The 27478-nt window shown below is 42.0% G+C and overlaps 1 protein-coding gene across 1 annotated transcript in view; it reads left to right on the top strand.

Moving 5' to 3' along the window:
- The window catches only part of LRIG1 (leucine rich repeats and immunoglobulin like domains 1), a 128605-nt gene that overhangs the window by 46388 nt on the left and 54739 nt on the right, over window positions 1-27478 (top strand). Inside the window, exons 2-3 of the mRNA XM_073592197.1 lie at window positions 7634-7705; window positions 22147-22221. Coding sequence (XP_073448298.1) covers window positions 7634-7705; window positions 22147-22221 — 147 coding nt within the window. The remainder of the gene's footprint in view (window positions 1-7633; window positions 7706-22146; window positions 22222-27478) is intronic.

Below are 27478 nucleotides of genomic sequence, written 5' to 3'. Positions count from 1 at the left end.
TATGTTTGAGAGTCCAGTCAGCTTTGGCATTGCTGAATTTCTACAGGGTGAATGGTCTGGTCTCCGCCCCCTCCGGTAGTTTTCTGCACGCAACCTGTAGTGGGTGGACCTGTTGGGTACCTCCCACAGCTCTGCTCTGCGCAAAGGCTATGTACAGCCCCATGATGACGTCACTGCTACATTTATGTGGTCATATCTGGAATTGCAAAGGCATATTTGGTGCACTCATGGTTGATTTATATTTTTTTGTGGCTATTGAGAAATATATCTAAATGAAAGTATTTGTGCCCGGAGTTCAGCTTTAAAACTGTTTGGATTGATCTTGGAAAATGCCAGTTATATTTATCACTTGCAACCCCACATATGTTTTTTGTTTCATATTTAGATCAGTTGGGTTATGTGCACTCATGAGTGTTAAAAACTGCAGACTTAGCTTGAAAATGTGTACTTAATAATTAATGTGCACATTGAACTAATTATTTGGTTATTTTTGTGTATCTCAGAATTATTCCTTTTATGGGTGTGAGGTTTGTAGAAAATTAGACGTTTCCATCTAAATATAAAAACGTATCTATGTCTTAGGGGAAATAAGCAATTGAATAAGATGTCATTTACATTGGTAATAGAATGGCAAAAAAAAATGTCATTCCAGACAAACCGCTAAGCACACAGATGGAATTCATACAGTATAAGGGAGTTTTTACCTGCCAAAGGATATGTATTTCTGTCCATCCAGTTCTTAGATTTACACAGCTCTGCCACACAGCATGGCTAAGCAGGAGAGCTGACTTTTCTCTGCTGCAGTTCAGTAACACTTACGGGTCTTTTTCCTCCCCCAGTCTGTGAGTGGACAGTGAAAAGAGAAGCAGCATATTGATGAGCTCACCTCTCTGAGCAGAGGATAGAGCAGAGTGACAATGTACCCCCATGCTCATGTTCATAACACATGAGCTCTGCAGTACAGCTGATTGGATTCTTGTTGCTTCTCTCTTCCTGAGTCTGAGCTCTGCTGCACAGGGACTGCAGTAAGCTGATACCAAGTCAGTTTTAGGTGCTTACAATGTTTTTTATTTAAAATGTGCGTGTTACGATGTATTAATGGATATAGAATTGCATTCATTTGTGTCTTTTATACAGTATCTCACAAAAGTGAGTAGACCCTCACATTTCTGTAAATATTTTATTATATCTTTTCATGTGACAACACTGAAGAAATGACACTTTGCTACAATGTAAAGTAGTGAGTGTACAGCTTGTATAACAGTGTAAATTTGCTGTCCCCTCAAAATAACTCAACACACAACCATTAATGTCTAAACCGCTGGAAACAAAAGTGAGTACACCCCTAAGTGAAAATGTCTAAATTGGGCCCAAAGTGTCAATATTTTGTGTGGCCACCATTATTTTCCAGCACTGCCTTAACCCTCTTGGGCATGGAGTTCACCAGAGCTTCACAGGTTGCCACTGGAGTCCTCTTCCACTCCTCCATGATGACATCACGGAGCTGGTGGATGTTAGAGACCTTCTGCTCCTCCACCTTCTGTTTGAGGATGCCCCACAGATGCTCAATAGGGTTTAGGTCTGGAGACATGCTTGGCCAGTCCATCACCTTTACTCTCAGCTTCTTTAGCAAGGCAGTGGTCGTCTTGAAGGTGTGTTTGGGGTCGTTATCTTGTTGGAATACTGCCCTGCGGCCCAGTCTCTGAAGGGAGTGGATCATGCTCTGCTTCAGTATGTCACAGTACATGATGGCATTCATGGTTCCCTCAATGAACTGTAGCTGCCCAGTGCTGGCACCACTCATGCAGCCCCAGACCATGACACTCGCACCACCATGCTTGACTGTAGGCAAGACACACTTGTCTTTGTATTCCTCACCTGGTTGCTGCCACACACGCTTGACACCATCTGAACCAAATAAGTTTAGCTTGGTCTCATCAGACCACAGGACATTATTCCAGTAATCCATGTCCCTCAGCAAACTGTTTTCAGCAGCGGGCTTTCTTGTGCATCATCTTTAGAAGAGGCTTCCTTCTGGGACGACAGCCATGAAGACCAATTTGATGCAATATGCAGCATATGGCCTGAGCACTGACAGACTGATCCACCACCCCTTCAACCTCTGCAGCAATGCTGGCAGCACTCATACGTCTATTTCCCAAAGACAACCTCTGGATATGACGCTGAGCATGTGCACTCAACTTCTTTGGTCGACCATGGCGAGGCCTGTTCTAAGTGGAACCTGTCCTGTCCTGTCCTGTCCTAAACCGCTGCGGCTCAGTTTCAGGGTCTTGGCAAAATTCTTATAGCCTAGGACATCTTAATGTAGAGCAACAATTCTTTTTTTCCAGATCCTCAGAGCGTTCTTTGCCATGAGGTGCCATGTTGAACTTCCAGTGACCAGTATGAGAGAGTGAGAGCGATAACATCAAATTTAACACACCTGCTCCCCATTCACTCCTGAGACCTTTTAACACTAACGATACCCATGACACAGGGGAGGAAAAACGGCTAATTGGGCCCAGTTTGGACCTTTTCACTTAGGGGTGTACTCACTTTTGTTCCGCGGTTTAGACATTAATGACTGTGTGTTGAGTTACAGGGGAAAGCAAATTTACACTGTTATACAAGCTGTACACTCACTACTTTACATTGTAGAAAAGTGTCATTTCTTCAGTGTTGTCACATGAAAAGATGTAATAAAATATTCACAAAAATGTGAGGGGTGTACTCACTTTTGTGAGATTCTGTATCTGCCTTGAGTTAGGCTTGAGTTAGGCTTCAACAACAAAAAAATCCCTTGTTAATTATTGAAGTTTTTTATTCTTGGTAGTGATCCAAGTAATCCACCAAGTAGACTACAAGGCTGGTTCCCTGATTTGGCCTCATTATTACATAAAAATGATTTATACAAAAAATAAGTATAATATTTAGTAATAAGCAGAACTGGAGATTTGCAGTGGCTTATAGAGTTGTTAGAGGGCATTTTCAACATTTCTTTTTGAAGGAGTACTAAGTGCTACTCCAAAAGAGGAGCTACTTAGGATTATGTGGATTTATTGAGGACTGCAGGCAGTTTAAAAATAAATTGTGTTAGTATGGAATCATTCACAAATATGGTTTTAAATGTTAACTTCTGTTTCTGGGAATTTTATGTGGTTTTCCCTGCAGTTATTACTAGATACAATCTGTTTGCTTCTAATAATTTTCTGTGGTTTTTGGCTTGGTGTTCTGTAGTCCGGATAAGAGGTGTTATCTGTTTCAGTTGTCTGGGAACCTCACACGGCGGAGCAGAGTAGTATCTCTAAGGGCAACCATAAAAAAAGGCATCATTTGGCCAAAGATTGCAGCTGAAACAAATTGGGGGGGGTTAGGCTACAGAAAAGGAAAACATATTTATGCCAGAATGATCTCTAAGGCCTCTTTCGCATAGGCGTTCCTTCCATTTTTGCCTCGTGATTTTTATGGATCGTAAATGGACTGGAATGTATCCCTATGGGTGGGTGGATGTACGCAAAGATGCTTCCTTTTACATCTGGTTACATATGGGTCCATTCAGGTTCATTGGACCAAACACAATAAGTTTGAGTCCAGATCCTGAAAGGATGTGGGTGGATTTAGGGGGAAGCACAAACATTTACATCCGACTTCCCATTGGGATTTCATGGGTCTGTTTTTCTGCCATCACAAGATGGAGCAAAAAATGGAACAGACATGGATGTCACATATTTCCCTTCTGATCCGACCCAGGGGATTAGTCTATGAAACTCCTGCTGAGACGGACGAAGGGTGCCCGTGTGAAAGGGGCTTAAGTGACAGACTTTAGCTGACCATAAACTGATGTTCAGGTTCCAACCATCAACAGTATTTAGCCTGGACATCAATATTTGAGCCACCTGAGCATTTGTGGTTTTCAAGGGAGAAGGAAGTGACTTGCAGACACCTCTTAGCAGCGGAATACTGGGGGGGATTGAGGGGTATTACTAATGACAAAGACTTTCTAAAGCTTAGTACACACGATCAGAAAATTAGATGTAAAATACAGCTTTCGAGTTGGTCATACGATAATCTGATCATTAGTACAGAGCTTTCGAGAGATGATCATGATCGTTCATCCAATATTATCCGAAAGGACAAACACAAAAATGTTCCCCTTACCAGGTCATACAATTTACATTTACTCAGTACAGTATGTCGGAAAAAAATTGGAAGAGGAAGACCAGCATGCTCGGAAACAAAATAATAAAATAGAACACATTATATCACTTCCAAAGTTGTATTCTGTCATACGAGAATTTTCGTAAATTGAGTAATCTCATTCTCATCATTTTCTATAGCAGACTAGCATGCACAAAAAATAACCAGACAATCATTCGTCTGATATTCTCATCATGTGTACGAGGCTTAAATTTCATTTACTATTTTCCCCAAATTGGCTTGACCTATTTTGCCCAAGTGTTCCATAGATATGGAATCTTCTTCCAATTGGACCAAATTTGCCCTAGTAGAGTTATGACTATCTGGCATTTCTTTTTCTTTGCTCACACAAGCAATGTGTCCAACAAGCTTAAAGCAGCTTTGTTAAAACCATAAAGTACCATTTAGCTTCAATATAGGGAGTTTAAAGTGTATCTAAACCCAAAACCAAAAATTTTATATATTGGATTATACCAGTCCTTAGATGTGGTGGCTGCATACCTCTAAACCTTACCCACCCAATCCAAAATAAGAATTGGTTTTGACCAGAGTTCCACTTTGGTTCTATTATCAGTGGTTTGTTAATTGGACTGGAGTTCCTAAAGCTCATTTGATAGTGGAAACCTCCTTCTCTTTAAATGCTTCACGTCCACCTTAAGAGTCATCAGAGTTTAAGATAGAGACCATTACCTACATATGCCAGCATTTGTCAAGCTCCATTATACATGATTCCATCTGTCATAAGGATATTTAATTTATCCATTAAGACTTCCTCACTACGATTCAAATCAGTAGTGACACGTACAACCCAAACCTCGTTATGTGGTTAACCAGTAATGTAATCTCCGCCGAGCAAATTACATTTTTGTTCTACATGTTATCATATGAGGCTCAGGATTTGAATGCCCTGCCATTGCTGCTTCCATCCTCCTTTCATTCAGGAGGACAGCTGAGCAATTGATGACGAAAGGCTTGTAAGTCTCTCCATTCTTTGGAGGGATTCGCAAGACAAAGGAAAAGTTCTGCTGTGCCCATTGTCCACCGGGGCTATTTGTGTTACAAAAACCGTGACTCTGCACAGATCGTTACAAACTGAGTTTCAGTGCATGGGATTATAATATAATAAGTGCATCAGATGTACAAGGCAGTAATTGAAAAGGACATCTATTGTGTTGCCAGTTTGTAAACTGATTAGATAGTGCTGTACAAGCCACGCAGGTAAAACAGAGGTCAGGTGCTCCGGAGAGGTGACACGGTGGACACAATGGGGTTGATTTACTAAAGCTGGAGAGTTCAATCAGCTTCTAACTTCAGCTTGTTCAATTAAGTTTTGACAACAAAAAAAAAAAAAACTGGAAGCTGATTGCAAAATCTGGTGCAGCTCTTCATAAAAACCAATCCACTTCCAGTTTTTTTTTTTTTTGTCGTCAAAACTTAATTGAACAAGCTGAAGTTAGAATCTGATTGGCTGCTATGCACAGCTCTACCAGATTTTGCACTCTCCTGTTTTAGTAAATCTACCCCAGTGTGTCCAAACCCTGTACGGTTTAGGAGATATTCACTTTGAATGCAGCCGCTGATGTCATGCGCTGTGAAGGCTGAAGGTCCGGCAGACGCTGCCCGACTTTGCCGGAAAGACGTCTGCCGCATGCGTGGGAGCAATGGCAACGCAGCTCGACAACTCACAGCGCCGGAGCTGCGAACCCGGAAGACACGCCGAGGGGAAATGTCAGCTCCCTCGGCGTGGACTGGGAACAGCTGCCGACGCCTCATTCTAAGGTAAATATTTCATAATGAGCTAGTATGCAGTGCATACTAGCTCATTATGCCTTTTGACTTACAGGTTTAAAAAAAAATAAAAAATTTGTGCGGGTATACAACCGCTTTAAGTTCTCACTTGAAAAAGTGTCCCCAATGTAAAATGTTCCCCTCACCTTCTGTTCCCAAGACAACTGTAAACTTTTTGATTTTCCAACACTTTTTGCCCCAGTGGCTGCCAAGATAAATAAAAAGAGACACAGATGACAATAAAAACCTGACAGGGGTTCCAGATGTTTTCATACAGTATCTGAAACGAAAAAGAATCATTTTTGTTGGAGATGCACTAAATTGACAAATGAGTACTGTTCACTGGCGTTCCTAGATCTGTATCCTATATAGCAAACATTTTTATTTGATTTTAAGAAAAATGAAAGAAGACCAAATGGGCCTTTTTAGATACACACAGGCCTCAACATGAATTTTAACAAACAACAAAATGTAATATTGTTTTATCCAAGATCCATTTTAAGACGTCTAAAAAGGCTGATATTGTTAAAGCCGATTCACAAGTATCTTCCCATCTAGAGAACTTCCCTGTCTGTCCCACACAATATATATGGAAAGTGTATCTGTTTTTCCAGACAGTATCTAGTATAGATAACATTATTCCAAAGCATCAATGCAAAATTCATGGATGGGAAGACTGTAACATCTCAACGCGTTTCATAAACTAGGGGTCTGCTTCTTCAGGAGATTATAAGAGGTGTTCCTTTATCCTTCAGGAGGACAGGGAAGTTCTTTTGATCTATGATCACTGTATGTCACCTATATGTTTTAGAAAGAATCTTTAATTAAATAATATTGAAATTAAGATTTATATAGGTGTGCCTAAAAAGTTCCATTTGGTCTTGTGTGATTTATATTATTTATACTCTGGATGTTGGTGCACTCTGATATCAGTTGACCAGTGGAGACTACATTGACTTATACAGCTTTCATGTGACCTCATGCATGTTTCCCTGAATGTTGTGGGGGGGGGTATTATACTAATACTACCAGTAGTGCAATAAATGTTTTTGTTAAACAATCCATTTGATTGGATGTGAACTTTAGTACATCTTTCTCAACTGACCAATCAAATTACATGTATGAATGCTTATCAGGTCCAAACCTCCGCTGTGAAGGCAAGTTCATTTAGGTCCCAAATATATTCCTGTTCTTTCCACCTTCGAAAAGGTGTCTATTGCCCAAATTTTAGAACATATGACTCATTAATGGCAGTTATACTTCCAGCTTCTCCAAAACGAGACAAACGAGCCTGTCGCCGGCTAAATCGCAGCAAGATTGATTTGTTTGGCCCTTCAAATGAAAGAAAATAAATGAAAACAAAACACGGGCTAATGCAGTTTAATTTGCTGATTTAATTACCCGGGTACGTAACATACAGAGCATTTCATGTATCCTCATAATGCCTTTGTAATTGGCTTGTTTTGCCGAGCCTGAAAAAAAGCTTTTGCTATTTCCTAAAGTGCTCTTGTCTAACAGCGGATCGTTTTCTCCCCCCCCCCCCCCCCCTCCCGCGATCCAGAATAATTGTTGGGCTGCTTTTTGCTGACTTCAGTACCGCCATGTGCTGATTCGATTGCCTTCTCTCTTTTTTTTGTCATTTTAACAGAAACCTGAGCCACAACAAGCTGAAGGAGATCGATCCGGCCGCCTTTGTGGAGCTGCTGGGGCTACGGGAAGTGTGAGTATTTTTCTGAAGCTTTTGTGGCGCTTTTTAAAGGTGATTTCTGGGACTTCAGCTGCGATTTTGAAACGCGACACCTAGTCCCTGGACGCCGGCTCCTCTTGGTTCAGTTACATCAGCGCATTGCCTTTTTTTAAATGTGCATTTGTGTGTGTATTGTATACAGATCTTTAGAACTGCTGCTGTTTCTGTATCAATTAGACGATGAACGGTTTCAGTGATTGCAGGGAGGGAAAGCGTTTGCTCTCTTAAAGTTGAACTCCAGGCAGATGACCACATACATGGCTACAATGCATATATACAAACTGTTAAACCTGCCCAAGGCTGTGTCAAGTTTTTCAGCTGGCCTTGTAATTCAGACACCTCTACCAGATAGCATAGCCTTAGCCATGCCTACCTTGGTTTTAGCCAGACAGATAGCCTTAGTCATTCCTTCCTTGGTCTTAGCCAGACAGCATAGCCTTAACCATGTCTACGTTGGCCTTAGCCAGACAGCATAGCCTTAACCATGCCTACCTTGGTCTTAGCCAGACAGATAGCCTTAACCATGCCTACCTTGGTCTTAGCCAGACAGAAAGCCTTAACCATGCCTACCTTGGTCTTAGCCAGACAGATAGTCTTAGTCATTCCTTCCTTGGTCTTAGCCAGACAGCATAACCTTAACCATGCCTACGTTGGCCTTAGCCAGACAGCATAGCCTTAACCATGCCTACCTTGATCTTAGCCAGACAGCATAGCCTTAACCATGCCTACCTTGATCTTAGCCAGACAGCATAGCCTTAGCAATGCCTACATTGGCCTTAGCAAGACAGCTTAGCCTTAGCCATTCCTACCTTGGTCTTAGCCAGACAGCATAGCATTATTCCCACCTTGGTCTTAGCCAGACTGCATAGCCTTAGCAATGCCTACATTGACCCTAGCCAGACATAGCCTTAAGCCAGCCATAGACAGTTCGAATCTTGGCCTGTTCAGCAGGGACGAGCTAAGATTTGAACCATGTATGGGCAGGGTAAATGCACCCAAGTTGATATATCGATTAACTTGGGTACAACCAGTTTGTCAGATTTTACATGCGATTATTGCTAGCGGCTATTGCAATAATCACTGTGTTCTCCCATCAGGGATGGCTCCCCCCGCCTGGAGAACACAATGGCTCTGCAGAAGGGATCCCCCATCAATACTGACTATGTTGATGGGGAATTGAATGAGTTTCTTTCCTGACACCCATGGTCACAACAAATTGTGGTCACATGATGCGCCAGGTTGCAAGCCTTCTATTTCCTGGCCTGCAAAATGACAAGGTATTTGTTTGGGAGCCCACATCACTGCAGGCGTGGGAACACTTCCAATTTGGCCCGAAACTGGGCTTTAAATAATTTTTTGTGTGCCGTAGGAGCTTCATGTACTTCTCCTTTAACTTTGTTTTAGCACCTCCCTTTCATTTAGTAAAGCGATGCAAACGCCTCCATCGCTGAGTCTCTTGCATTGATTTACTAAATGATGGGGGCGGGGTTTACTCAGGACAGAATTGGCAAACTATGCCACTGAAACACACAAAGGTAAGCGGGAAAACTCCTAGGGGGCGGGAAAGCTGGGAATTATGGCTTTATTGAAATATGTAAGAAGCCATAAGCTGGCTCTATCTATACTATCACATTTTAGTTGTCTGACCATTTAAAGAATGAGCCTGTACATGTATCTGCATGTATTTGTCATGACGCTATGAGGTTTGTGTAGGTGTCCCGCTGAGGCTAAGCTGTCATGGCCGAATACTTTTGCAATTTGAGAACACGTAAATTAGGAAAACAGGGTTTGTAGACGAGTTCCAAATGACTTAAACACAATCCTTATTTTTCCCTGTATAGCCATGTTTATTCCATGATGTTGAAGTTTATCCTAAATCAGATTGGCATTAAATCCTATGAATGAAGTGTCCCTGGTTTTCTGATGGAAGTAGCAGAAAAGCCTCCAGCTCCTTGCCATAAGACCCAGACTGTATGTTCCTGTTTGTCACTTTCTCTAGTGACAGTCATATATTACACCAATGTGCCCTGTGAATTTTAGTACATATGCAGAATATTGGATAGCAGGATTATGTTCCCTTCACTCAATATTACTGCATGCTTTTCTTTTCAAGGAAAAGCTACTACTTTATTCTTTTTTTTTTTTTTAACCTCTTTTATTTACAGTCTGTAGATTACGGTTTCCCAATTTAATGCCACGTACAGAGGGAACATTAATCTTTAATCCTTATTATAGCTAGAGGCACACAGATGTGCATGCACCAAGCTATAAGACCATGCTGTCATTGACGGCTCTGAGGCTCCATTTACAATTGGTAACCAATGGATTAAAGCAGTGTTTCTCAAACTGTGTGCCCTGGGAGAACTGCAGGTGTGACATGGGAAGCGGGCTGACCCCCCCAAAAAGCCCCAGGTCTCGTGGTGCTCGTACAGGGCAGCAGGCCGAACTTCCGCTGGCCTCTACTGCGGCCGCCGCACTGATTGCTAGGATCGCCTGCCACTTGGCATCTAGCAACCAGTGATGATGTCGCAAGGAGAGAGCGAGGCGAGGCCCCAGCATTCAGAGCGCTATTTCATTCATTTCTAATTTTCAAAACAAAATCACCCATCCATCCATGTCTCCATGCTTTATTTTGTTTTATTTTGTTGAGAAATCACTTTCAGTAGACCCCCCCAGCATTTCTAGCAGTGGCCATCTCAAGTAAGGGTAGATGATTCAGGTAGCATTTACTTCCTGGAATCCATCTGCCCTTAGCTCAGGCATGCAGATGGGAGGGTGCGCTTAGCTGAGGAAGCCCTTCCTCCAGATGAAAGAAAAAAATGTCTATGAAGACAACTGGGATGTATGACTTCCCAGTCTAGGCCAGAAAACAGGAAGCTACTTAAAGTGTTTGTAAACCACCTTTTTTTAAATAAAAATAACAAACATGCCTATACTTACCTGCTCTGTGCTTCGGGGGTCCCCCACCAAAGCTCTAGGCTCCTCCTCTTTATCGGGGGCCCCCACAGAAAGCCGATTTCCATGGAGGCATCCACGCAGGCTCGCTCACGAGTCCTGCTGCTACTTTCATTGACACAGACAGCGGGACGCGGCCCCACCCCCTGCTCCTGTGTCACTGGATTTGATTGACAGCAGTGGGAGTCAATGGGTCCTGCTGCAATCAAACTGTCCAATGAGGAGAGAGAAAGTGGCTGGATCAGCTGTTCTCATGCACATCGCTGGATCGGATCTGGCTCGGGTAAGAAAAAGGCGGGGTCTGCAGCACAGAAGGTTTTTCACCTTAATGCATAGAATGCATTAGGGTGAAACACCTTGAGGCTTTACAACTACTTTTAGCTACCTAATTAAGATACCCATGCATCTCTTAATGCTTTATGTTGCTGAGAAATTACCACACACACACACACACACACACACAATCTTTTCTATCTGTAGTCATAAGGGCAGACTGTTCATGTAGCACTTACTTCCTGGAATCCATCTGCCTTTAGCTCAGGCATGCAGGCAGGAGGGTGTGCTTAGCTGTGAAAGCCCTTCCTCCCATGAAGACTTATAGGATGTATGATGTAATTTTGGCCTAGGCCAAAAATCAGGGAGTAACTGAAGAAATGTAAAAAAAAAGTTAATACAAGTAGATATAACATACCTGCCTATCTATTTACAAATGTTAGCAGCATGGGGATTAAAACTAGATAATGTTCATTGAGCTGATTTAGTTCTGCTTTAAGACCCGTCAGGGTTTTTTTTTTTGTGTCCTGTCAGGGAAATCTCTCCGCTTCTTGTCCCAGAGACACGGCAGGAAACCAGAGTAAATCTCTCCAAAGACTTCCTCCCACCTCCCATTCTCGTGGCAACTTAAAGGGTAACTCCTGGAAATAAAATAGTGTGTACAATTGCGATACAAGTCATATTGTAATTGAATGTTATTAAAAAATGACCTTTCCTTTTCAATCTGCGGCCGCTGTAAATTTCTATAAATGCAAAGCAATATGGCTACATGGAGGTGTTCTGTACACATAATATGTACTGACTACTCCCCAGAAACATAATTTCCTGCTTGTGCAATTGGCTCACCAATTTTCCCAGAAGTCTGCACTAAGGTACAAGTCAGATTTCAGGCATCCCCTGCAACAAAAATGTCATTTTTGATGAGATATTTCCAATAGGAACACGTCTTAAGGGACGCAGGCCCAGCAGCTTTCAGTGCTCTGCAGCTGCACAGCTGACTGATAATTATGAAACCACTCCCATTAGACCTACTGAGCACAGAGGCACAGACAAACACACAGGGATTTCTTCAGAATAATAAAAGGTAGGAATCTGCAACAAAGGTTGTTATAATCCTTGCAGTGTACATAGATCACCCAGGGGGGAATGTTTTTTCCTCAACAAAAGTGGAGTTACGCTTTAAAGTGGAAGTCCTGCGAAATTTTTTTTTTAAAGTCAGCAGCTACAAATACTGCAGCTGCTGATTTTAAAAAAAGGACACTTACATGTCCAAGGCGCCCGCAATGTCGGCACCCGAGGCTGAACCATCCCTCGGTCCTCGGATGCTGCCGCCGCCATCTTCGGTAAGGAGATCAGGAAATGAAGCCTTGCAGCTTCACTTCCTGGTTTCCCTACTGCGCATGCGCAAGTCGCTCTGCGCAATCTGAATGGTCCCTGCTGTCTCTGGGACCCCTGTGTGTCCCAGCAGACAGCACTGGGGGACGGGAAGAGGCATAGACTCCCGCGGGAGTCTGTGCCTGGAAGTGGGTGCAAATACCTGTCTTAGGTATCTGCACCCCCCTCCCCCCTGAAATGTGCCAAATGTGACACCGGAGAAGGGGGGAGGGTTCCGAAAAGCGGAGGTTCAATTTTTGTGTGAACCTCCGCTTTAAGAATGTTAGATTTCCACTTACTTCTGCCAGTGGTCCCCAGGACAGATAGTGAGGGTTCCTGGTGACCATTGTTAGCAGGAAGACTGACTGCAATAAAGAACAGATAGAGGTTCTAACCCTTCTACATACTATCCAAAACTAAAAAAAGGAAAGAAAAATGTTGGCATATACTTTTAAAGTTTAAAATACCCTGTTTCCCCGAAAATAAGACCTAGCGTGATTGTCGGTGATGGCTGCAATATAAGCCATACCCCCCAAATAAGCCCTAGTTAAAGTCCTTGTAGGTCTTATTTTCGGGGAAACAGGGTAGGGCTTATTTGGGGGGTAGGGCTTATATTGCAGCCATCACCGACAATCACGCTAGGTCTTATTTTCGGGGAAACAGGGTAGATTTACAGGTTACCTTTTACAACTCTAAACTTACGAACTTTTGGTCAGACCTGAGGAGTTAGCAGTTACTTTTCAGTACAACTAAGGAGGAAGCAGAGCCTGCCTATATAATGAACAAAAATATGGCTGCCCCATGACCATATACAGTAGGGGTGCAACGGATTGTCATCGATCCGTTGATCCGTACGGGACACCTGTGATCCGCGGAGCGCTCTGTGGCCTCGGCCATAGGAAAGGCCATGGCTTTGGCCTAGCTCCGGAGCGGCAGCCATCTTGGTACACCCAGAGGCCGTTTAGCACGTGATCTCTCCCCTCTGTGTATTGATCTGTAAAGTGGAGGGGAGAGATCGGATGGCAGCAGTGCCAATACTCTGCAATGCCCTGCCAATACTCTGCAATGCCCTGCTGCAATGCCCTGCCAATACTCTGCAATGCCCTGCCAATACTCTGCAATGCCCTGCCAATACTCTTCCATACCCTGCCAATACTCTGCCATACCCTGCCAATAGTCTGCCATACCCTGCCAATAGTCTGCCATACCCTGCCAATACTCTGCCAATACTCTGCCAATATACCCGCCAATACTCTGCCAATATACCCAATACCCTGCCAATATACCCGCCAATACCCTGCCAATACCCTGCAATACTCTGCCAATACTCTGCCAATAGGGAGATTGTGGCTATTACAGTGGGGGAGATTTTTTTTTGTTGATCCGAAAATGCTCCGAACCATGACTCCTGATCCGAGGAACGTTCCGAACCGTGAGTTTTTTGATCCGTTGCACCCCTAATATACAGTATATTTATAAACTATGCACAGTAATAAAATGTTTAAAACCTTAATACACAATGATAATACTTATTTTTGGCTGATCACATTCACATATAGACAATAAAAAAAAAAAACTCAGTGGCTATAGTTTCTCTTTAATAAATGATGCTAAAGTCTGCATTCAAGAGCTTGCTTATAATCTGGAGATTAGGCTTTACTTAATACAAGATTGTAAAAGTCTAGTCCATGTTTTAACAGTCTCCGCTTTCACTTGACATCAAATTGGCAGCTGGTCCATAAATATTTTATGCGGAGTATCCTCGTGTTCCCATCCGTGGCCAGCAAGTCTGTTTATGTGAGCCAGAAAAGACCGGGCAGCCAAAAGCCATTATGAGGGCCCCAATAAAAGCAGCATGTATGTGCGCTGCAGAATCCATAAACCACTCGCGGCTTACTCTACCCTGTCAGGAAAAAAAGGTAGCATATGAGGACAATTTAATGACAAAATTACTGATGGACCTGTCATAACACCAGGCACTGTACTGCTTGCTGAAATGTCTTTACATGTACTGCTCTGTGACAGACAGGAGACGGATTCTTTGTTACGCCTGACAACACGGGTGAACGCAATGGGGGTTGATTTACTAAAACTGGAGTGCGCAAAATCTGGTGCAGCTCTGCATAGAAACCAATCAACTTCCAGATTTTATTGTCAAAGCTTAATTGAACAAACTGAAGTTAGAAGCTGATTGGCTACCAGGTTTAGTAAATCTCCCCCAATGTGACCAAATGTTTTCTTTGTGGGTTTTGAATCTGTTCAGGTTGGACTGTTCACTAAAAGTATTGATCGGGGACAAATCAGTAATGACCTGTAAATGCTATTGTTATTGACTTTGGAAATGTTCACTTTAAAATGGGAGAATCAAGGTGCCACCATCATTTTATGTATGTGAGGCTTTGTCCAACAGTCCCATACACTCCGGGGAAAAAGTGATCGAATTGACCAGATTATGGAATCTGTACAATTTCCTCCTGAAAGTAAAAACACTGGGGCCCTGTGCAACCATCCTCCATTTCCTCCAAATTATCCTTCAAAGAAATGTGAGCGGATCCCTAAAGTGGAACCTAACTGCATCTGAGAATCACAATTTAACAACACTATTTAACTTATTTTTAATACTCAAATTAAACATATCCATCCATCCATGTCTCCATGCTTTATTTTGATTCTCTGGGAAGAACCATGGTGGAGACAAAACTCCATTTTTGTCGCCACCGTCCCAATATAGTATATATAAAGGTAAGTACCCCCCCCCCCCCCCTCCGGTACAAAAGGGACTTTAAAGGCAAACTTTTTAAGAAAACACAAATATTAGAAAAATGTATTAGGCCCCTTTCACACATGCGGACCGTATGTCCGTACTTCATCCATCCGTTTTCGGATGAAATACGGACATACATGCATCCCTATGGGATAGGACGAGTACATCCGCTGACACCCGATGTCGTCCGGCTCCGCTCTCGTCCGATTCTGCGGACGGAAGAAAATCCTATTTTTCTATCCGTCTGCAGAGCGGATCGGAGGAACACGGACAGACGGTCCGTGTTCCTCCGATCCCCCATAGGGGAGAGCGGAGATCTGACAGGGCGGTCCCTGCACAGTGTGCGGGTCCCGCCCTGTCATCTGCCGGCTCAGCTGGGGAAAGCGGAGCGATCCCCGCTGAGCAGCGGATAAACACGGGGCGGATCAACACGGATCCGTCCCGTGTGAAAGGGGCCTTATATAAAAACCCTGTCATAAACAAACATGACCGAATATTATACAGTATGAATATGTAGTATATAAGCAGAACAACACTTCTCCTGTGACCCGACGCGTTTCGGGAGATCCAAGATAAATCCCTTCTTCAGGGTTTGGAGGAGACAATAATCGGAGATGCTCTGAAACAGAGAAACAGATAAAGTCTAGACTTACAGAAAAAAAGACAATGCCGAGCATGGAAAACATCATGGCTATAAAGAATGTACATACCAATACTATTTCATGAAATAGAATATTAAATTCAGATGGTTAGAGATGGTACTAAATGGATGTAGAAACACATATCCAGGCAGGGGAGATGGTTACCCAAGCAAAAAACGTGAATCCTCATGCTTTATTTTGTAGAGAAATCACTTTGAAAAGCGCCCTCCTCCTCTATCATTTCTAGCCATGGCCATCCTAAAGCGGTTGTAAACTGCTGGACTTTTTTTTTTTTTACCCTGCAGGGTAAAGTCATAATGTGCTATGTTAAACGAAGCCCTCCCACGCCGAGATGTCAGAGCTGGAGGCCGCTTCCATTTTCACCTGTCTTGCTTCTGGGTTTGTGTGCTCCGGCTCTGTGACTGGCCGGAGACATGATGACGTCACCCCCGCTCATGCACACGGGAGCCGCGGTTTACGGCACAGGGCCGTTCCTTCAGAGTGCATTTGCCAGTGGTGTCACTGGCTGACTATAGAGTAAATATCTCCTAAAGGGTGCACGTTTAGGAGATATCTACACTACCTATAGGTAAGCCTTGTTATAGGCTTACCTATAGGTAAAAGTCAGTGATGGAAGTTAACTTCCACTTTAAATAAGCATAGATGATTCATGTAGCATGTACTTCCTGGAATCCATCTGCCCTTAGCTCAAGCATGCAGGCGGGAGGGTGTGCTTAGCTGAGAAACCCCTCCAGATGTAAGAAAAAAAATGTCCATGAAGACAGCTGGGATGTATGACGTCCCAGCCTAGGCCAAGAAAACAGGAAGCTACTGAAGCTACCTAATGCCGCTACCCATCAACGTCTGAGCAACACAAGCCAAAAACACTACTTAATACATTTTTAATATTCAAAGCAAACTCCCTCATCCATTCATATCTCCATGCTGTATGTATGTTGAGAAATCTCTTCGAAAGACACTCTAGCATTCTAGCTGTGGCCATTTTGAGTAAGGGCAGAGGATTCCTGTAGCATTTACTTCCTGGAATCCATCTGCCCGTAGCTCAGGCATGCAGACAGGAGGCTGTGCTTAGCTGAAAGAGCCCCTCCTCCAGATGGAAGAAAAAAAAATGTCCATGAAGACTTCTGGGAAGTATGACATAATTTTGGCCTAGACCAGCAGCCCAGGAAGCTACTGATTTTTCTTTTTTACAAAAAAGTAAATATAATATACCTTCCTTTCTATTTTCAAATGCTAGCAGAAAAGGATTAAAAATAGTTGATGTTGATTAAGAGAGTATAGTTCCACTTTAAAGCTCAGCAAAGACATGGATGAGTGAGTTTGGGGTGGAGGAACTTGACTGACCTGCACAGAGTCCTGACCTCAACCAGATAGAACACCTTTGGGATGAATTAGAGCGGAGACTGTAAGCCAGGCCTTCTCTCCAACATCAGTGCCTGACCTCACAAATGCGCTTCTGGAAGAATGGTCAAACATTCCCATAGACACACTGCTAAACCTTATAGACAGCCTTCACAAAAGAATCCAAGCGGTTATAGCTGCAAAGGGTGGGCCAACTCAATATTGAACCCTACGGACTAAGACTGGGATGCCATTAAAGTTCATGTGCGTGTAAAGGCAGGTGTCCCAATACTTTTGACAGTATAGTGTATATTAGTCTAGTTGGACAAGGATGAAAGATTCACATTTTGTGAATGACTATAAACGGGAAAAACACTAGTTATATGCTCCGGCTATTGTATACCTTAATTAAACCCCATTATTTATATCTCAATATCCTTTGGTGCAAAACATGTGGTGTCCTCAATTACAGTGAAGGCACAAGTTGTGTTTTTCCTTCATTAAATCTGGGACCACTACACTACCTAGTAGGCGTTGGCTATTATCTTTGGTCCCTCGTTTTATTTTCATCCCTGGCTCTTGCCACAAAATGTGCAACTTGGGAAAAATCGCTTTCTTTCAAAGTATAAAATAAAGCTGCACATTCAGCAAAGAGCTTCCCCTTCTATCCCGAGTGTGGTGCAGGCAGGTAATTGCTTCAATATGGAGCTTGGGGAGAAGGGAGTCGACGAGGGTGGCCGAGGCCTGAACAACCGACATCCAAGGAGCCATTTGAAAAAAAAAATTGAGCCAATTAGCAAAATAGCTTATCGGACAAACACAAGGAGCGTTTTCTTATATATTTTTTGGTAAAGTGGACCTGTCAGCAAGATAAACAGCCTTCTATTAAAGCCTCAGATGGGCCTCCTGGTAACAAGAGGCCTAGTCTTCACCAATTTGTTTATTTTGTCTTTTTTTGCCATTAAGGGATTTGTGTGTGAAAAATACAAAGCAACTCTTTTTTTTTTAATATGCATTAGTGGAACTGAAAGGGGACCAGTTTTTAGGACTACTACGTAGGGCATGAACCCAAGAGGTTTTCCTGCAGCTCTTGATGCAGGGTATCAGTATTTTATGACCCTGCCCACTGAACAGGCTTTGGATGAAGCTTATATTGTTCACTGTTCATTTGGAACAATAGGAAACTTCCCCTTCTGCAAAGCGTGGTCCCTATCTCCAACTTCCTAAATTTCCAGCTTGGGATATATATATATATATATATATATATATAGAGTAACAAATGAATTCAAAGCAGGCATGTCTGGAAGGTTGCACCATCTTCCTTAGGTTCAACTCTGGAAGATTTAAAATTATCCCTTGCAGTGCTCCGGCTTTGGACTGTCCCTTGACGTCAACATGTTCCTTGCAGGCCTAGAGGCCCTGTCTTGAGGACATAAGGATCCTAGACATCTGGAGTGCAGAGGGAATGACTCTTTAGGGACCAGTCTAGCAGTGGGAAGAAGCGGAGGTTCCCCTAGACCAGTGGTCTTCAAACTGCGGCCCGAGGGGCCGAATGTGGCCCTTTACTTGCCTTTGTCTGGCCCTTGGGGCACTATTCCTCCCACTGACAAAAATGATGGGGCAATAATTACTGCACTGACAACACCAATGGGGCACTATTCCTCCCACCGACACCAGTGATAGGACACTAATACCTCCTCTAATACCAAACATGGGACATTGTTTCCTCCTACTGGCCATGGTCTGGCCCCCCTAAAGTCTGAAGCACAATAAACTGGCCCTTTGTGTAGAAAGTTTGGAGGACACTGCCCTAGACCAAACCCAAGCAGTTAACCCTTGCCGTGTGGGCACAGCCCCGCTGCAAGGGATGGTTTTTCAGTTGCCTTGAGTTGGTCTTTAAAGGTAAAGTTTAGGTATGCATATTTCTGCATAGTTACGTGTTGGTCCAGCTTGGAGTTGTTTTTTGTGTTTTTGGAATCCCTTCAAATCACAATATCAAAGGATAGACCTAAAGTGATATTAAAGGCTCGTTTTTTTTTTTTTAAATAACAAACCTGTTATACTTACCTGCTCTGTGCAGTGGATTGGCACAGAGCAGCCCGGATCCTCCTCTTCTCGGGGTTCCACGCCGCCCCTTCCCTCCTGCCGGATGCCCCCACAGCAAGCAGCTTGCTGCGGTGGCACCCAAGCAGGAGCGCTCCCGACCCGCGGCTCTATTTGTCTATTCAATGGCTCCCAGTGCTGCCAAAAACCAATCAGGAGTGTGAGTCCCCGGGGAGACAAGGCTCTGGTGGACGTCGCTGGATCGAGAGGGGGCTCTGGTAAGTATTGGGGGGGGGGGCTGCACACAGAAGGTTTTTTACCTTTGTGCATAGAATGCATGAAGGTAAAAACTCTTGTGCCTTTACAAACACTTTAACAAATAAAGGCCTTTTAATGTTAGGCCTTTGGATGGTGCACCACATGAGTTGCAGGTAAATCAGGTTGTTTGCTTCTTCAAAAGTAATTATATGAAGTAGGTGATAAGTGTGGAGCCGGTTTAAAAAACATCAATGTCTTGGACTCTAAAGCTACCTACAGACATTTGTGATCCAAGCTATCTTTTTAATGAAGCATTGTGATACAATATTCTTCTGTTGCTTGTACCAATGGTAAGGGGTGTGGAAGCACAGACATTTCACAACACCAGCCCCTCTCTGGGAAAAACAGAACTGTTCAGGAAGAATTTTGGTTGATCAGTAACTCCCTTCAAAGAAGGATTAGGCAGGGATTGTCTGCTTTGACCGGATCGTACTGCTTTGTCATCCAAACGGATTGGGTGACCAATGCCTGTAGGCACCTTGCTTCCCATCCTTATGGCGCATGTTACGCCCATTTCAGAACTGTGCCATTCACAATAAAAAAAATCCATGCTGATTGTTTGGTTTTTTTTTAATATTCTGATTTTAGTCATGTATAACCATACAATTTACTTGATAGAGAAGCACAATGGTGTAGCTGTTTATCAGACATGGCTGCCCCAGCTTTTGTAAACCAAAATGACACCATATTTCATCCAGAGACACTGCTGTAACACAAGCCTCAGCTATGACCTCTAATTACAAAGAAGGTCCCACTTTGTGTAGGACAGATTTGTCTGGAAACATGAGGAAGTTGTTCTGGAGGGCAAAGGTCAACGCATAATCATTTATCAGTCAGCTTAAAAACAAAAGTGTTTGACTATGAGAAGGTAGAGTTCTCTTACATGCAGGTGTGAATCCCTATTTGTAAAATATGTGAGCCAGAAAAAGATCGACAAATTGCAGCTAAACGACACAAGTGTATCTGAAGCTACATTTCTTTCTTTTTTTTTCGTTTTGGGTGGTAAGGGGTTGGAACCCATGTCAGGATTTTGTTGCTGAAAAAAAATCCATCCCGCAACTAAATGCCTTTTAGAGGTTACACTGTGATACTGTGGAATCCAAGAAACAAAAATGGCCACCACGTTAAGTTAATTACAAAAACAACATATTTAGCACATGGAAGACATCAAAACCACCAACATATCTGAGACGCTATGGCTTCCTTTTTCAAATCATCTTGCAGACTCCCAAAGTGCCTTTAGCAGATCTTCATAGCATCCTCTATGTGCCTAGTGTACCTCTGTTCTTGTATAAAGCCTGCAATGTAGGCTTTGATTATTGATTTGAAACTCCTTTCTATCCTTCCTGTTGTCCACAAAATGAGATCAATGTTATTAGCTTCTGAAGTGCATGAATTCATCAAAGTTTAGCAATCATGAGCTGCAAAAGTGCAATCACTATGAAACGTCAAAGTCGAAATAGCAAGCAACTATTCATCAATAAAGTGCAAAAGGGATGTAAAACCATCAACAAAGTGCATATAAATACATATATCTGAAATGCATCAAACATTAAATGAATGGATATAGACCATAGATGAAAGGAGTCCCATCATAAGACATTCACAATGTAAGATGCTCCAGGAAATGTAATCTGTGCAAATAGAGAAGTAAACTCCACCACTGGATAGTAGTAGTTACCATGCGCCTCTTATTAGAACAGTTGGGCCAAAAGTTATATTGGCCAGAAGCACATGAAATGTAAGTCACAGGTTCAGCTTTCACTGGGGAGAGATGATCACCACTCAGCAATCAATGGTGTTATGACACCAAAAAACAAAACCATACACTTCCATCGTAAAGTCAGTTTAAAAGAGATGCCTTTATTAAAAACTATTGGAGCTCCAACACAACATTCCAATACCAACAGGATCTAAGCTTCAGGCTGATGGTTGGCAAGCGTCGACAATAATCACAAGTGGTGTGTTAGGACGCGTAGTCAGACACTCCCTACGCGTTTCGTCAGCAGCGAAGTCTTAGGGAGGATGAGCCATAGTCCACTACTTATCAAAGCCTGAGGAGTTTTCTAATTTTCATAAATCTGTTTCTCTGGAGTTTACTTTTAAAGCAACCCTGTTGCAGATCTTCAAATTAAAATAAAGTGGCCTTCTTAAAAGTAAATAAATACTTACCTCTCTTGCTAGCAGTGCCAACATGCACAAATTTGTTATAGGAAAATAGTCCCCTGTAATTTGCTTGGAAACCAAGAGTGTCTGTCTTCTTTGTCCCCTGCAGCCTCACTGGTTCCTCCCATTGATCTCTATATCACTACTGCATCCTGTGAAGAGGTGGAGCTTAGGGGAAGGAACCACTGTGCACTGCAGGGGTCAAAGGAGATTCACAGAACTGTCAGTTTCCCAGCAGACTTTGAGGGGACATGTATCTTCAACAGAGCTGCATTTTTGGTGCAAACAACAGGAGAAGTAAATTTATTGCTTTCCTTTTTTTTTCTACATAGGGTGGCTTTTTTTTATTAATTAGCACATGGCCAACAGAATTGGTTTAACTAAATGTATTGTATTGAAGGCCATACTGATCTCTCTTTGCCAGTTTGAATTACTTTGATTTAAGAATCATGTGTGCATGTAAGGTACTGAAAAAGATTTTGCCCTTGTTTTTATGTATTTATTTTTTTTATATTTAGGCAACTGGGGTACAATGAGCTGACATCCATCCCATCTTTAGGATCCGTTGCTTCTCAGATCATCAGTCTTTCTCTGTAAGTGGTCATTTACTATCAAACCATTGAAATAATTGCTTAATGTTTCTTTTTATGACAATTATTTTATAATGCCAACCAGCAATTTTATAATACAAACCATGTTTTTGTGTTCAGAGTTATTCAGGCAGTAGCATAATGAGTCTTTATTATGTATGCTTTCTAAAGGAAAAAAGTTACAGATAGAGTTGAAAAAGGAAAAGATAAGGTTAGGTGGAGTTGGGAAGGGTTACATTTCTTGCTGCTTGAAAATGAAAAAATAAATGGTTACCACAGTATTGTCAAAATATACAAAATTGTTATTAGATCTAAGATCGATCTAAAGACCAAACATTCTAGAAGAAATCCAATATAGAAAAAGCTTACCCAGGTTCCCTAATTATATGTAAAATACCAAGCAACCTTGCCCTTGAAAACCACACGTTCAAACTACGCACGTACGCTGTGGTCCTAAGTATTAAATAATTTCAGTCTTATGTGTGCAGTTGACATTGAATGTAGCAATTCAGGTAATTACTGCAGATAATCCACTTCTTCAAAAGACATTGTTTACATCAGGGTTTCTCAACCAGGGTTCCATGGAACCCTAAGGTTCCTCCAGAGGTTGTTAGGGGTTCCTTGAGCAATGAGCAATTTCTGCCTCTCAGATAAGTTCCCATTGACACCATTGATCTTTTTAGCGATCTGTAAGGGGGTAATTCCTCCCTATAACCACAAGTGTAAGGAGCATTCTTCCCACTGTCCATCACACTAATGAAGTGGTTTCCAGACTGCGGCTCTTTGCTTGCTTTTATCTGGCCCTTGGGGCAATATTTCATCCTCTGGCACCAAACAATGGGGCATAATTCCCACTGACACCAACAAAGAGGTAAAATTCCTCCCAATTACACCAACGATGGGGCACAGTTCCTCCCAATGATACCAATGATTGTGCACAATTCTTCCCAATGACACCATGATGAGGCATGATTCTTCCCACCCAATGACACCAATGATGGAGCACAATTCCTCTCACTGACGCCAAAGATGGGGCATTTTCTACCTCCATTGGCTATAGTCCAGCCCCCCTAAAGTCTTAAGAACCGTGAACTGGATCTTTGTTTAGAAAGTTTGGAGACCCCTGCACTAATGTATCATGAGTTGTGGCTATAGTAATTTTTAGCACTGGTTCCCTGAGACCAGAAAGTTATTTCAAGGGTTCCTCTGTGTTCAAAAGGTTGAGAAAGGCTGGTGTACATACTAAATTGCAACAATCTTTTGGCCCTGTACTTGGATCAATTATAAATATGGCTATACACTTTGTATATATGGATTAAAAAAACATTAGCAGCCATATTCTTCTGAATTGCTGCACTATTTTTTCAGAAGTGGTATGCTTATTAGTCGTCTTATGTTAATATATCTAGCATAACAGGCCATACCACATCCTAGGAGTCCTCAACAATATTCCTTCTTATATACATGGTTTATATATAATAATATCAGGAGATCAAAGAGGCAGCATTACCATGTGCAAGTGCATGTCCTCATCTGTTGGGTTTTTTCTCCTCTGGTCACTCAAATCCCTGGATTTCCTGCCAGTGTTTGTTCAGCTACAGCTTTCCTTCCATACACATTCCAACCATATTGTAGATTTAGTAAGGTTAATTTGTTTTTCTCTATATTGATTTTTTTCTAGGATTTTTGGTTTTTAGGTATATTTTAGAGCTCATTAAAAGTGTTCTCGATTTTCGTGATTACAGTGTCTTTTCTTTTTTCATTATGCTATTATAACTTTTCAGTATTAGTATGGATTTTGCATAGCGTTATTTAAGAGGGGTTATTCTTCTTATATTTTTTTTTTTTGCTGTTTCCCTGCTGGGGCAATTTCACCTCGCTTCCTTTCCCGCTGACCGCTATCGTTGGTGGTGGAAAGTGATGGGAAATCTAACCAACATGAACACAGACAATAAACACCAGAGGTTCTACAGACTTTTCAAAACTTAAAATAAAAATTTACCACACTTGGGTTTTTTATTACATTGCACATAGATCACAGTTGCCCTGGGACAATGTTTTCAGAAGATTTTCTTTTCTTATAAAGATGGCAGGATTTTTATGGACTGAGATCCTGGCTCAGAAATGAAACAACTATGTAAAATGTGGTGCTTGTACAGATATTGACAATGTTAAGAAAGTTCTGACACAGATCAGCCCCTGCTAAAGCTTCCCACCTTATGGCTCCATTGAGTAGTGGAGACTTACTTGCAATAGAATGATGGCATCATCTCGGCTTAGGCAAAGTTACTTGACTGAAGTTTAAAGTCTAATACACATAAGCCGAATGTCGGGCAGCATCGGCTGGTTCAAAAGAAACAGGCCGACATTTGGCCTGTGTGTACAGCACCCAGTCGGAGAGAAACCGGGCACTCGGCCGGCTACTGTCGATGGGGCATGACCAAAAAAGGTCTGCCGACCGCCTCCTGGTCGGCGAGCTCAAGCAGTGGCTCAGAGTGCTGACCGGAGTGTTCTGACGGGGGGCCCACCCCCCTGTCAGAACACAATAGCACAGCAGGGGAGATCACTGTACTAACATCACATGGTTAGTACAGTGGCTCCTCCTGAGCTGTCAGTTTTTTTTTTCGTTCAGCCCTGCTGGGTTGAATGAAAAAAAAAGCTACTATTGTGTGCTAGGCTTTAGGACTATTTTCTTTTAATGATCAAAGGAGGGCTTTTTTTGAATAATGATACTATTGCTGTATATTGTATGTGTCCAGAATGTATTCATGTATGACTTGTAAAATAGTTGAAAGGTCTACTTTAAGAGGAATGAAAAAGCTACAGAGAAAGAAAAAACCTAGGGAAAAGGGCAGCAAACTAATCATATCGGTAGACAGTCCTCATGGTCCGAATTTCGATTCCAAAGAAAAACTTCAAGCAGATTTAAAAAAAGCAAAAAAAAAAAACGCATCTGTCACTGTAATGTATGGTTACTTCTTACAAATGCAAATCTGGTCTTCAGTAGAACTTTTATTCATTGTGTGCCTTTCTAACTAAAAGCTTCTCACTATCCGCACCCAGGATCTAGTGAAAAATGTTTTGTAAAGATCTACATGCTTCATTAAACCTTTGGAGCTTTGCTTTATCTGCGCCAGGAAGTGCCTTTGCTTTAAGACTTGGTTGTTTACTTTCAGTTAGTTACAGAGGTTATTCTTGATTATGCTAGTATTTAATCCAGCGGCATCACCGTTCGGCACTTTCTTGGAGGCCGATACACTCACCTTTCATTTTTTTTTTTTTTTTTATAGTTTGAATTTGCTCACCTGTGTTTACTTTAAGTGGAAAAAAAAAAAAAGACTTGACAAACACAGTTGAGGTGACTTGGCACAGCGCTCCATCAATAAAATTGTTGATATAGCTGGTAGATCTGAGATTGATGCTGGCAAATCGCCACGTTCTGAAGAACTGAAAGTCTCACTAGATTTTCGTCTTCTCTTGTTTGATTCTCACTTTTTTGTGATTTATGACACCCTGAACTGACCTACAAACCTTTTAATTGCATCCATGCCAAAACATTTTTTTTTTTTTCTGGAAAAGTTGGAAGAGGATAAAAGCGCTGTTACTTTCTGCCCTTCCAATATTTATTGGGGAGATATAACTTAACTTCCTTTCCAGAAGTCACAATTGAAAATTAGATAATATCTTCTAAAAGAGAGCAAACTTCTTTCTTAAATAATTGTCCCCATTAGATAACTTAGTCACTGTTTTTAGTGCCTTTAGTCACCAAGAGAAACATGGTAAGAACATAGCAATAAAATAGGGGTTCTAATTCCACCCAACTCTATCCAAAACTACAAAGCTGTGGCTTTAGTTATACTTTTGAAGTACCTTCAAATGTATAGATTTCACCCAACTAAACCTTATCCACCCCAACCCCTCCAGGTAATCCCCAATTAATAACATTTTGAAAAAAAAAATTGGAAAGATTTCTTTTAAAGGTGTGACTGCATGGGTTCAGGCTAATGTATTGTGATCTTATCAGTTTTTGAAGAAGTTTTCCTCTAGTTACAGGCAGAACGTGCTGACTAGAGGGCCAGTCAGAGCATGCTATGTTTTGGGAATGGTGGGTATAGGACTTGTAAAGCACTGTTCAGGTTTCAGCTCAGAAAATTGAATCTTGCATAGGAATTTTAAGGTCAAGATTAGGGACTGCTGAAAGGGTAGAAATAGGCAGCTTAACCATGGCAACCATATAGACCCCCACCACTACCAAAATACCAGACTGCATTGGGCATCATTGGTGGTATAGAGTTTAAACAACAGTGGCCAGGTATAGCGATTTCCTTTATTGCCAAACCTCTCCCAATCAGACCTACTTAATATATTGACAACCATTGCGCACTGCTGGGAGAGGAGAACCTGGCTGCCCTTCATTGTGTAACAGAAAGTTGACCATCTTGTAGAGTGCACAGTAAGCTGGGTTCTGATTCCTGACATTGCGTAGGAGAGCCTATCCACTGGGCATTCCAGTTCCCTGAGGATGTTTTCCCATCTTCATGGAAGCCTGGAGTTGTCCAGCGATGGTCTGCAGCTTCATAAATATAATATTTTGAATGTCTACAGTTCCACCATGACTACCAGAACAATTGCATTCTCTGCAGTTTCACCACAACAGCCAGCAGAGTGTGACCACTTCTAAAATAAGGCTTAAAAAGCCTGGATGGAGAGCAAGTGCTTTTGAAAAAAGTTGACTGGTTTTGTGCTCTGTTTTGTTTTTCCAATTCCACAGAAGGGTAGGGTCGGCTTTCAAAGCAGGCTTGGTAAACTTTAATCAGGGGGCATTTATCATATTTGCAGTGATGAAAATGTTCATAAATCTTTGTTGCCTACAAAGTGTAAAAAAAAAAAAAAAAAAGAAAAAAAGCTGTATTGTGAGGCTTTCATTGCTGTGAAGTCCAGCCTTGAGCATTCAGAGCTTTCAATAGGACCTTCTTTTAATCTCCAGATGTTCTTCTATTATGTTTTGTGTTAAATAGAAAATGGTCAATTAGCTGTCCCCTGCTATTCCAGGGATTCAGCGGTGAAGAATTAACTGCTGACTACTGGGATTTGGAGAAAATGCGTTAAAAAGCTTTGCAATCTTTTTTTTTTTTTTTCTTCTTTTCCTCTAGTGGATTGAAAGAAGCGCATTTCAATGTAGTAAGACATCAATGAGGTTTTTGAAAAGTCCCCAAGTGTTCCACTAACACTTGTAAGAAGGAATCCTTTCTCTGTAGTA

This window comes from Aquarana catesbeiana, linkage group LG07 (genome assembly GCF_042186555.1).
Source record: "Aquarana catesbeiana isolate 2022-GZ linkage group LG07, ASM4218655v1, whole genome shotgun sequence".
NCBI classification, from domain to species: domain Eukaryota; kingdom Metazoa; phylum Chordata; class Amphibia; order Anura; family Ranidae; genus Aquarana; species Aquarana catesbeiana.
Note: the sequence above shows the minus strand (reverse complement) of the source record. Positions and strands in the feature narration are given on the sequence as shown.